Source organism: Trichechus manatus, unplaced genomic scaffold (genome assembly GCF_000243295.1).
Source record: "Trichechus manatus latirostris isolate Lorelei unplaced genomic scaffold, TriManLat1.0 scaffold00002, whole genome shotgun sequence".
NCBI lineage: Eukaryota > Metazoa > Chordata > Mammalia > Sirenia > Trichechidae > Trichechus > Trichechus manatus.
The window spans coordinates 19,258,343-19,270,646 of record NW_004443938.1 but is presented as its reverse complement, the minus strand read 5'-3'; the positions used below and the strand labels follow the sequence as shown (position 1 = coordinate 19,270,646).

At 38.7% G+C, this 12,304-nt stretch overlaps 1 protein-coding gene across 16 annotated transcripts in view; it reads right to left on the bottom strand.

Moving 5' to 3' along the window:
• SYNE1 (spectrin repeat containing nuclear envelope protein 1) overlaps nucleotides 1–12,304 on the bottom strand; it is a 540,309-nt gene that overhangs the window by 129,819 nt on the left and 398,186 nt on the right. For all 16 annotated transcript variants that reach the window (XM_023728949.1, XM_004368822.3, XM_023728947.1 and 13 more), the window contains 4 exons: nucleotides 9,443–9,599; nucleotides 5,348–5,479; nucleotides 5,002–5,157; nucleotides 4,197–4,406 (listed from right to left, as the gene is read on the bottom strand). In XM_023728949.1, the coding sequence (XP_023584717.1) occupies nucleotides 4,197–4,406; nucleotides 5,002–5,157; nucleotides 5,348–5,479; nucleotides 9,443–9,599 (655 nt within the window). The remainder of the gene's footprint in view (nucleotides 1–4,196; nucleotides 4,407–5,001; nucleotides 5,158–5,347; nucleotides 5,480–9,442; nucleotides 9,600–12,304) is intronic.

Here is a 12,304-nt window from a genome sequence, read left to right as displayed (position 1 = left end):
TGCATATGATGCGATTGAAAATATCATGGCTTGAGTCAGGCACACCTTAGTCTTCAAGGGGACATCTTTGCTTTTCAACACTTTAAAGAGATCTTTTGCAGCAGATTTGCCCAATGCAATGCGTCTTTTGATTTCTTGACTGCTGCTTCCATGGGTGTTGATTGTGGATCCAATAAAATGAAATCCTTGACAACTTCAATCTTTTCTCCATTTACCATGATGTTGCTTTTTGGTCCAGTTATGAGGATTTTTGTTTTCTTTATGTTGAGGTGTAATACATACTGAAGGCTGTGGTCTTCAATCTTCATCAGTAAGTGCTTCAAGTCCTCTTCACTCTTCACTCTTAAATACATGCACACAACTAAGTGCTTAGTGCTAAAGTTCTGCCTCATGAAGAAAAGGATTAACCACACCAAGAAGACTTTAAGGATGAGTAGAAGCATTGTAACATAAAATGCGTGACTACAAAGCAAAACAGAGTGAATTATGCAGCCAAAAATAAATCAGAATGAAAATATAGTACTGAACATGAGAATCAGCGAGTAGCCTCTGATCCTAAAAGGTAATATTTGTCACTAAGCCAAACCCAAACCAATCTGTAAGCCTAGTGGCAGACTAAATAGGACATTATAATGACAGCACAGGAAAAATAATGCCAGAAACAAGAGTTCCGCATATGAATTATGATAATGTTTTTATTATTGACCCATGTTCAGGTGATGTCATGAGGGTCATTAGAACTGATATGACACTTCCATCTGTTCTTATGTACATTCACAGATGTCTCCCATTCATTAGTTCAGCTAATCCAAGTGAGTAGATAATTACAAATAACATAGCACAGGTTAGAAATGAAAAGTGTGTGTGTATATTTCCTGTGTACCATCTTTATATTTTTAATAGCATATTTTCTATCTTAATTATATTCTACTCAAGACAAAAGAACAGTGACTTCACATTTCTGAAAACCAAACAACCAAGCCCACCGCCATCATGTGGATTCACGCTAATTATTGGGAGAGGCTGGTCAGAAGACAGTAGAACAGGGAATTATGGTTGATTTAAAAATTACAAAATAAAAGACTTTAAAAGGTGCTAATAATCATATGGATGCTGATATTTTCTTAAACATAAAAACACCGAGGCTTTAACCATTTTAATTATTATACGTGATACAGCAGGATATTGAGGGTCTATGTATCGCACAATGAGCCCTGGTGGTACCATCTGTAAACACTCGGCTGCTAACTGAAAGGTTGGTGCTTCAAACCCACCAGAAGATCCACAGGAAAAAAGACATATCAATCTGCTGCCGTATAAAGATCATAGCCGAGGAAACCCTATGGGGCAATTCTAATTTGACATACAGGGTCACTATGAGCCAGAATAGACTCAACAACAACAACATATATTGCACACAAAGCAGAGACATTGCAATTTTTTCTCAATTGTAGTCACTGGAATTACTGGTAGTGCATAAAAGGACAGGATTCTAATCGTTGGAGAGAGAGATCTGTAGAAAGTTTCACGTTTTAAAGTCAGTTGTCCTGCCTCACTCGTTTACTAAAGAATGATTTCATTTTCCATTTGTTAAATAGCTTAGAATACTAAATTACATATCCAGGAAATGTATTTGGGATTACGTCTATGAATAGAAAAATTTTAAATACCAAATAGTTAATAATTAACTTGCTTGTGACTCCGTACAGATAATATACATCTACATAACATCTGTGCATTCTTCCAAGTAGTCTTCTGGGTATAGAACAATGTTAGGAGGCTGGCAAAAGCAAATGCTCATAGGGTACAAGGAAAATGAAGTCATTCAATTCCAAAAGCACCAAGAACATACCAGGTGTTTTGTGCAAAGTAAAAGAAAATCGTTTGTGGCTTGACCTTTAATTATACTAACATTGGAACTCTTTCTTTCAATTAAGTGGGAACACAAACACTTTGAAATGTCCATTTTTGTTCGTGAGCTGGCCACCAACAAGCAGAAAGTCGTTGGCAGAAGAAAACTACAGAACATGATTTAAAAAGAATTTCATGATGACATGCTCTTCTCTTGGTCCCCTATAACAAAGTGCCAGAGTATCCACGCTTAGTTTATATTTTACTGTGACTGGTTATAATTACCAGTAACGTTTAAAAGTACCAAAGACACTTAACATAGCAAACGCAATTCAAATAGGGGAATATGCCTCTGAGTGATAGATTTATCTTTTTAATTAACCTCACCTCATTCATGGCTGATAGAGTGGGATGATGTTTTAACTCAGCACATTAGTTTATGCAAGACAAATTTTAAAGTAATGAGATAAGTTTCATAAATTACATGACAGTCTCGCTGACGTTAGATTTACTGTGTGTACATGCACATGCAACTGGATCTTGCATTAAAACAAAACACTCAAATAATCGTTGCAGGCTTATCTGACTCCAAGTGAAGCGCTCCTTCTTCTCCATGTACTACGCAACTTGACAGGTATGTACGCAAACATCCAGCTCAGGTCAAGCCTCTAAGCCACAGATTTGCATATGCAAGTGTCTACTGAGATTCTTTACCCCACTATCTTAATTCTACTACATATTATTACCCAGCCTGGTAATCAGTCAATGGAATTGCGATCAACCCAGTCTCAACCACTGGTCCATGGCATGTTATCCACCAGTCTTATCCATCAGTCAGTGCCCCTCAGATGCTCCAGCCAGAATCCCTGGAGTTCCCGGCAGTCTCCCTTGCCTTCACTCCCATAGCCAAACCATCAACAAATGTTCTTACTTCAAAATATACCTCCAATAGATGAACTATTCTCCATCTCCCCTTCCATCACCCTAATAATATAAAATACAAAATCTTCTTTGAATCAAATCCTGGCTCTAGTTCTTGCTGGCGGAGTAACTTTGGAGAAGTAATTTGACCTTTTTGATGGTTTCAGACTCTGTGTCTGTTATAATGTTACCACTAATGGCAATAACAATAAATACAAAATTTGCTGAGTGCATACCAGGCACTGCTCAAAGTATTTTACACATTTTAATTGATTTCATTCCTACAATTCTCCATGAGCACTCTATGAGGCAATTACTATAGGCACAATTTAACAGTTGAGGAAACCAAGTCTCCGAGATGTTAAGCAGCTAAGGTTTATACAGCAGTATGTGACAAAGACAGAATCTGAACCCAGGAGGGTTGACTTCAAAGCCCACGTCCTTAATTACTGCTCTCCTCCTGACTTTGCAAAATGAATTTTAGAACAGTGCTTAGCTATTGGGATGTTGTGAAGATTAAATACAATAACACACATGAAAAATCTTTGTGAATAAAAATATAATATAAAAATGTTTTACTTTGTAGTTTTAAGAATGTAAACTACTGGAAAGCAGTGATAATTTGTTCCTCTAGATGAATTATCTTGAAAATCCCTTGATTCATGGTTAATATTACATTTATTTGACATTTTACAGTATTTTTTTTTTTACATATAAAATTTTTACGTTAAACTCTTAGCCCTAGTTACATGCATCTTTCTTTATAAATCTGGTTTGTGTTGAAAAAAAGTATTCAGCTAAAACTTAGGTATTTCTAAAGGATGCTTTTTATTAGGAATGAGAATCAACACTAAAATTTTCTGAGCGCCTTTTGCATTTGCTTCAGTATACAGTCAAAGAAAAGTTTCATAAGCATACAATTATTTAGTTGGCAACAGAACTTTAATCTGGGGCTAAAAGGCCATGAATCTGAGGAGTTATGATCAGGAAGTAATGCCACACATTTTAACACAGGTCAGAGTAATTAGGCCACAGGCACTTTCAAAGGCTCTTGAGTTTGGGGGTCTAGGGTTCTTTCTATATTAGAGCACTTTCTGAATGTTTCTTTGGTAGCATGTTTTAAACTCCACTATTATTAACTGGAAATTATAGTCGTAATGTGCCACGAATTTGAATTGGGTTGGCTGAACTTAATGTTTTACTTAGTCCTTAATTTGATCGGGTGATTTGCTCAATCTTCCATTTCTAGGAGCATGAAATTAATTAGTACGATACCCTAAATTTTTTGTACATTCTTGCTTTTCATTGTACATTTGGAAAAAAAAAAAAATTGGTCTGTAATGTACCTCAATAAGACATGCTGTTGATTATTACGGAATATATTTGGAGAATGGTTAAAAGTCCCTTGACATTGTCTTACCTACCTGGAAATTTAGTATTTGCTGAAGTCTTTCCTTCATTTGATGACATCGCTGATTTACTACTGAGTCCAGCAAGGATAATCTGCCCAAAAGGCAGCCTAAAGTGTCTTCAATAACGTCCCGGTTATCACCTTTCTCTGGAAATGCTTGGGAAAACAAATTCTTGTTCTTATCCATTTCTTCAGACATTTCCTTAATATCTTTGGCAAGAGTCTAGGGTTGATAAAAGAGAAAGCACATTTCAGTGTATAGATCCATACATTTATTTGCAAATCCACATCATTTCCTCACAAAAGTCCCCAAATATCACACTTAGTACTCAGTAGTAGTTACACATAAAGCAAGTTGAACCTCGTTCATATACTTCTACACATTTAAGGGACACTGCTGTTAAAGAGATTTTTCTTAGGAACTTTACCTCATTAACTAAAAATAATATACATTTCATTAAAAATAAGCTTTATAAAGTGTAATTTAGGAATTCAGTACATTTTTTTTTCTAGCCTACGTTTCATATGTGGAGGGTTTGTCATACACAACAGTGTTTCTACAAAAAGTCCTCCACTTTTTTTTCTTCCTCCTACATACACAAAAGAAAGAATAAAATGCAAAACATAAACATCTTTGAGAACTATTTAGATTTAGGCAATTCTATTCTGCATTAGGTTGCTTGGAAATACATCTAATTTGTACCTCATTGCTTTGTTTCCTGCTTTATCGTCTTTATGCATAAAATTAATTATCCAGTATCAAAATGTCAAGCACTTTGCAATGCTACACACTCACAAACACCAGCCGGCAAACTTACCTCCTGACTGAAGAGGCAAGTTTCTGTTTCTTCTGGTAACAGAGCTGTAGCAACAAATAAACGTTCTTCAACATCATCCAACCAAGTGGAAGTAGCTGAGACCCCATCATACAACTTCTGTTCCAAGTGCATGTTCTGCCTTTTTGTCCCTCCACCCTGAAAACAAAAACAAAAGGACGAAGAGTCGGTCATAGTGTGTTGAGGACTCAAAGAAGAAGACCAAGATGAGCCAGGGTCCCGTGGCTCTGCTGCTTTTGGGGCTAATCGCTAGTGTTGGGTGATGCACAGGAGGGCGACAACATCACAGAAACTGAGATCCAAAAGCAAACCATTAGCACAGCCGTACCTGGGATGCAACCTCCTCGAAGGCCTGGTTCAATCCATCCAGCAACGATGTGACGGCAGACTTGGCTTGGGCCTGCCCGTCCCCTTGGTAGAGTGGCACGCCAGACAGGAGCCGGTTTGGCCTGCTGTAAAGCTGTAGGCAAACAGGGCAGCTTATTGAAGAGCATAGGTATCGTGTCCCAAGTTTCTGATTGGAAAATGCACGCTGGAGTAGATGCTGAGAAAACTAGCCTTATAAAAAGCTCTTCTAGAGAAATATGCCTTCTACATCACACCATGCCCACTGAGTGTGCTGACCAGATTCAAAGGTCGTGCTTCCACTGATGGACTAAAAATAAAAGTGAAAAGTGATGGGAAGATGCCTAAAATCTTCTCAGAGCCCTTCTCTCAATTTGCCATCTTGGTGAAATAATCCATTTTAAGCACTAGACCTGGACTGATCTCTTTGCTTTCATTATTCAACTTAAAAAAAAAACAAAAAAAAAAAACAAAACTAAACCCACTGCCACTGAGTCAATTCTGACTCATAGGGACCCCACAGGGTTTCCAAGGCTGTAAATCTCTACAAAAGCAGACTGCCACACCTTTCTCCCAAGGATTCACTGGAGGTTTCAAACCACCAAACTTCTGGTTAGCAGTCGGTCGCTTTAACCACTGCACCACCAGAGCTCCTTGTATTCAACTTACCTCCCCTAAACTCTTCTAGGCATACACAACGTCGCCTCAGCAAGCACTATAACAGGATTTAGCATTCAAACTTTTTGATAATGTTTCTAGTTTTAATCTCAGTCTCCTACACTTTTTCAAGCTGATTATTCACTGTCCTGTAAACATGCCAGGCTCCTTCCCTCCTGTAGCTGGGCATGTCCACCACTCAGCATCTCTTTAAAATGCACTCCCACAAATTCCTATCTACTCTAGAAGCTTTTCCCTTCTTTGTCCTTTTAATTCCTGCTTACAGAACCCACTATGGTTGCTTAATTTTGCATAAATGGATGAAATATTTCTTGGATGGATTATAGGTTCTTTGACGCAGGCATCATGTCTTATCCTGAGGTCGGCTGAGTACAGTGCTCTGCACAGAGGCGCTATGTTAGAAAGGACTATATGAAGAGAAAGCACTCTGAGACAGAAATGCCCTTTGACCTACTAAACTTTAGATCAAAAACTGTACCTGCTTTCACACTTGAGGGCGCTAACTAGATCCAGTTACTGACAAGACAATACAAAATTGTAGTAAGACAGTAAAAGGAGGGACTTTGGAATCAGACAGATCTACATCAAAATCCCAGCTCCCTCTCTTCTTAGTCATGAGACCCTGAGAAGTTATCTAACCTCTCCCAGCCTCAGTTTACAGGTCTGCAAAGTGGAGATAATGTTCATACCAGTGTTGTTGGATGTGTAAACTCCCACAACACAAAAAGTATTCATTAAATGTTCACTGCCTTTCCTCTTGCCCAATAGCTTCTTCCCTACCTTTTACCATACCTCTTCACACCAAAGAAAGGAGAACAACACGGGAGGCACCTTGGACAAATGACCAATGATTACTGAAAGAAAACACTCAAAAGCAAAACTGTTACATAAAAGAACATTCAGTGCTTCCACTTCTACTTCCAAAGGGAAGTGAGATGTGAACCAGAATCAAAACTTTAACAGTCCAGGTGTCAAGGGGGATTACAGGCGGCAGTAGGACAAGGTGGGCCAGTATGCCCAGCATGGAAGATGCAGGGGTCCAGCCCTGATGGAAAGAAAATGCAGCTCTGCAAGGCAAGAGCTAGCTCGACACCCAGTCCTGCAACTCCGGAGGCATCATGCAGATGCTGTAAATGTATGAGCAATGGGTGAGATGCAGGGGTCGGATATTTAATGAACGGAGAATAAGAAGTAAGCATGGAATATTATAAGGATTGTCCTGGATTAATCAGATTTATGATAGTCACAAAAGACTGAAGATTTTCCCTTGAAATATTGCCAGATAAACAGCATTTCATAATAATGTAAATATAAGCAGTCCTCGGATGTGCTTGACTGCTACCCAAAACGTTGGAGGATTGAGTCCACCCAAAGGTGCCTCAGAAGAAAGGCTGTTGATCTACTTCTGAAAAACCAGCCACTGAAAACCCTACGGAGCACAGTTCAACTCTGACAGACATGGAGTTGTCATGAGTTGGCATTGACTTGATGGTAACTGGTGGTGGGGTAAGGAGTCCTTGATTTAGCCTTGTAAACTCCTCTTATATTCAAGGTAACGGAGAAATACTATAATATGAAGACGAGCTAGCAGTCAAGTCTAGGAAACCTACATAAAAAATCAAGAATCCAAGTTAGATGTCTAAGAGATGTTTGATCAGGGGCATGAGCAAGGAGTAATTCAACCACGGGTAGGAGGTACAGGCTAAAGGTGTAGCGCCCCATTGCCAGGGTGAAATGTGCTTCCAGCTGCCTGTAGGACTGGAGAGCCAGGGCTGGCGACTACTCCTGCAGACTGCAGCAAGGCTTCCCCAGGCCAGAGAAGAGGAGTGAGGAGGCAGAAAGTGCCCTGTGACTTCATAAAACGGGACAGAAGCGCATGGCTCTGGAGTGATTTGGGCATAGTTCCTCATAGATGAGGGGTCACATTATGACATTTAAACCATCTTCTTTCAGCTAATCCTGGAACATCTGATTTTGTACCCTGGTGAAGTGTTTGTTTTATAATGCCTCCTTTGCCAGTTCTTGCCTTTCCCTCCATAACTTCCAAGTTAAGTTCCTCCCAGTCACTAACCTAGTCCTGGCCCAAGGAGTGAAACCAGCAGCTTCCCAGACTGACAGTAAAGATCCTAGAATTTACTCTGACATCTGTCCTAGATGAGCAATGCTGGCCCAGGACGTGGGGCGAGGCTTCTAGTTTCAAGATCCCGCTGGAGCCCAGACGTGCCGGGATTCCTGGCTCACCCACTAGCTCTCTAAGGGGTCTAGTCCCCTGGCTCACTGTGGTTCCCTGGCTTCCGTTGTTGTTGTCAGCTGCCACAGGGTCAGTCCCAACTCATGGCGAACCCGTGCACAACGATACGAAATGCTGCCCAGTGCTGCACCACCCCCGTGACTGACTGCACATGGAACCATTGTATCCATACGTTTTCATTGGCTGATTTTCATCAGGCTTTTCTTCCTAGTTCGTGTCAGTCTGGAAGCTCCACTGAAACCTGTTCAGCATTGTAGCAACACACAAACCATCACTGACAGATGGGTGGTCACTGCACATGAGGTGCCTTGGCTGGGAATCGAACCGGGGTCTCCTACTCAGAAGGCGAGAATTCTACCACTGAACCACCACTGCCCTGCTTCTGCTTAGAATAAACGAATACCAGTTACCTACCTATAACTTTCTATCGCTATATTCAATCCCAGTGGATTTGACATGCTTGCTGGAACCAAGCCAAGCAACATACAGTATCCCTCCTGAGAAAGACCCCTCCAGATAGATCAGTAACCATTCTAACTTCCCCTTCACCATAGATCCACCAAGGTCTCAATATGTCTCTGATTGAGATCTTTTAAAATTATTAAATCCTGGAAATAGCAATGGAAAATAAGATGGCCTGACAATTTAGTTCCATGTCTGTGGAATTCCTTTTGTCCTAGATGTGTCTAGAGCATCCATAATTTTCAAGGTTTCCAAAAAAAAGGGAGGCACTTAAAATTTAATGGGTTATGCTAAGGAGGAATCAGATACTAATCATCTCTGAGGAAAAAATAGTACTAGAAATTAAATTTTCACAGATAAATATACGTATTTTGGGGATTGGCATAGTGGCTGCAACAATGGGCTCATACATAACAACGACTGTGAGGACAGCAAAGGATCTGGCAGTGTTTCGTTCCGTTGTGCATGGGGTTGCTATGACTCAAAACCGACTCAACAGCACCTAACAACAACAACATTTTTTGTGATAGGTGAAACAGGCTGTTAAGAAAAATGTTGAATAATTTGTGTTTCATTTCTTATTTTGGAATTAATAATGAAAATAGAGATTACTGCACAATTAGATTTCCTTCGCACGTGTTGCACACCTTTTATACTGTCAACATATAAAAGCAAAAAGTTTGATACCACTTGCTCTTGTTCTTGCTCCAGAACGTTCTGTAGTAGTTTCTGCTTGGTACTAAATTCTTGATGTAGGCTTTCCCATTTCATTCTCATCTGGTCTTCAGTGGATGACTCCTCCCCCTCCATCCCCAACTCCTGGGATAACACATCAGGTTTTTCACTATTAGAAGAATAAAATAATCTAAGTTTACAATGTGAGCAAAAAGGCAACAAGGTAGGTATTGTGTGTACTACACCTGGCTTGTAAAATTGGAACAAGATTATTTTCGTCATTAGCTTACACTTTAAAATAGAAATTTTGAGACTAAGCATCAAATAAGTATATTCATTTTTACGTTACAGTTGAACTATGAGCAGCAGATAGATAATTAAAAAATACATTGATAATCGCCCAGTATTAAATAAAAGTAAAAACTAATCGTAACTTGGAGAGTCAGAAAATACAGTGTATGATTATAGACTAGCAAGGTTTGACAAAGAGCCCACACATTAGTTCAAATCAACACCCTCCCCTACCCCCCCCCCACCAAAAAAAATCAAAACTCTACAAGGTCTTTTGACAGTTTTTACCATGAACTGAGAGACAATACAACACACAAGGTTCCAGGTGATGGAATAAAACTAGAGAACATGGAAGGGAGATACAGCAATAACATCCTTAAAGACAGGTAGCAGGCTGACATATAGGAAGGAGTATGGCTTTCAGGGTGAATCAGATCCCATTGTATGCATAGAGCACATTTTGTTCATTCATTCATCTGTTAATGGACAGTTGGATTGTTTCCACCTTTTGGCTATTGTGGATAATGCTGCAAGAACATTGGTATATAGGTATGTATGTGAGTCCCAGCAATTGTTCTTTATGTCTTTGTGTATTAAAATTTGTATTAAAGAAGAAGCAGGCCATGCCCTTCCCACAGGCATTTTCTTAAGATAATTCACATTTGATAGTCTTAGAAAATCAGCTAGCAAGTTAAAGGCTGAATACAAGTTTTTGGTTTTTTGTTTTTCTCCCTAGCAATGTTATTCTACTATTTGACCTATCTGTCTGTCTGCTTATCTCTCTCTCTCTCCCCCTCCCCCCTTGGCTTCTGGATATCATTTAATTCATGGTTATTTGTTTGCTCAGATAAGGCCTGAAAAGAGTGGCTGAAATTCAATCAACTGCATAGAAAGGTAATTTTTCTAAAGAATTTGTATAAAAAATAAAGGATTCAAAGAAGGAAACCCAAGAATCAGAGAAGAAACTGGTTTACAGAACTGACTGTCTCCATGAACCATGACTTCCTCTACCCCGAGACCAGAAGAACTAGATGGTGCCTGGCTACCACTACTGAACATCCTGATCAGGGTCACAGCAAGTGGATCCTGAGAGAAATGGAGAAAAATGTGGAACAGAATGTCAAATTTTCAAAACAATCCAGACTTACTGGACCCATTGAGGTGGGAGGAATCCCTGAGACAACTGCCCTGAGATACTGTTTAAACCTTGAACTGAAAAGATCCCCTGAAGTCACCTTTTAATTAAATAGCAGGTTAACTCAAAAAGTAAGGAGTGTCACATCCAAGAATACTGTGCTCTTTTAAAAAATTAACTATATGAGACCAAATGGTCTACATTTACTCTAAAGCACAGATAAGAAGGTTTGGGGTAGGGAGTGGGGGCAGCAGATGAAGTTAACGGGAATGGAACAACTAGAGTAGAAATAAGGAGAATGTTGACACAATGTGAAGAATGTAACCAATGTCTCTGAACAATATGTGTAGAAATAGTTGAATGGGAACCTGTTTTGCTGTGTATACTTTGACAAAAATAGAGTAAAATATGTTTAAGAAAATTTATAACCAGTCTTTAAAGTGAATCTTTTATAGAAAGCCAGTACTTGACCATAAATTTCTTTTAAAACTATTTTTATATTTGAAAGAGCAATTCATAGTTGTTTGCCTTTCATTTAGGTCCTTTCCAAAGTCAAAGACCAAGGAGAGAGAGAGAAAAAAAAAAAAAAAATCATGGGAAGAAAGTTGCAGAAAATTCCTGATCCTATTTTCTGTGACTTCATGTATGGTGAGGAGCCAGTATGCGGATGGGTTCTTTGTGAAAACAGAGCCACTGACAAAAATACTCAGAATACTATGAGGGATGAATAAACATCTTAGAGGAATTGGAAACAAAAAATGCAAAGTGAAGGTAAATCTCTGACTAGAATCAGCAGGGAAAAAAAATAGCAGGTCTCTTTATGGGTTTGCTACAGACACACCTATTTATGGCCTTACCAGCATTGTTAAGCATGAACAACAGAAACTTTTTAAAACACTTCTATATTTTTGACACAAATTTTACAGTTCTAAGGTTCTTTCAAGGAATTCCTGACTATAAATATCGTAATAGTATTGGTCTCTCTTCTTCTAGATTGCTATTTATTGTGTCAATATTTTACTGTTTTTCCCCTTTCTAGAATGCCTTCCAATATCTATTCTTACATGTCCATTGAATTTTAGTTTGTTAGCCCCTTTTCATTTTGCTTTTTGAAATTCTTACTATACTTAAATATGTATATATATATTTACTTTAATTGTGCTAACGTGTCAGCACTGATTAAATTATAAATAAAATTCTTTAAAATCATTCCCAAGTCTTCCTTTTCCTAAGGTTAATTTTGACTTATCTATACACTCTCCTATTCTTATCCATACACATGCCATTATGGATATTTAACCCTAAACATAGCATATTTTCAATGTCATGTCACACTTTCTGACCTTGCTATATAATATTTTTTGTTAAGATTTAGATGCATAAAATATTTCTTAGGCTATTTCATACACAGTGGGTATTTCTGCTTTTTCAATTGTTTGGTATTATGA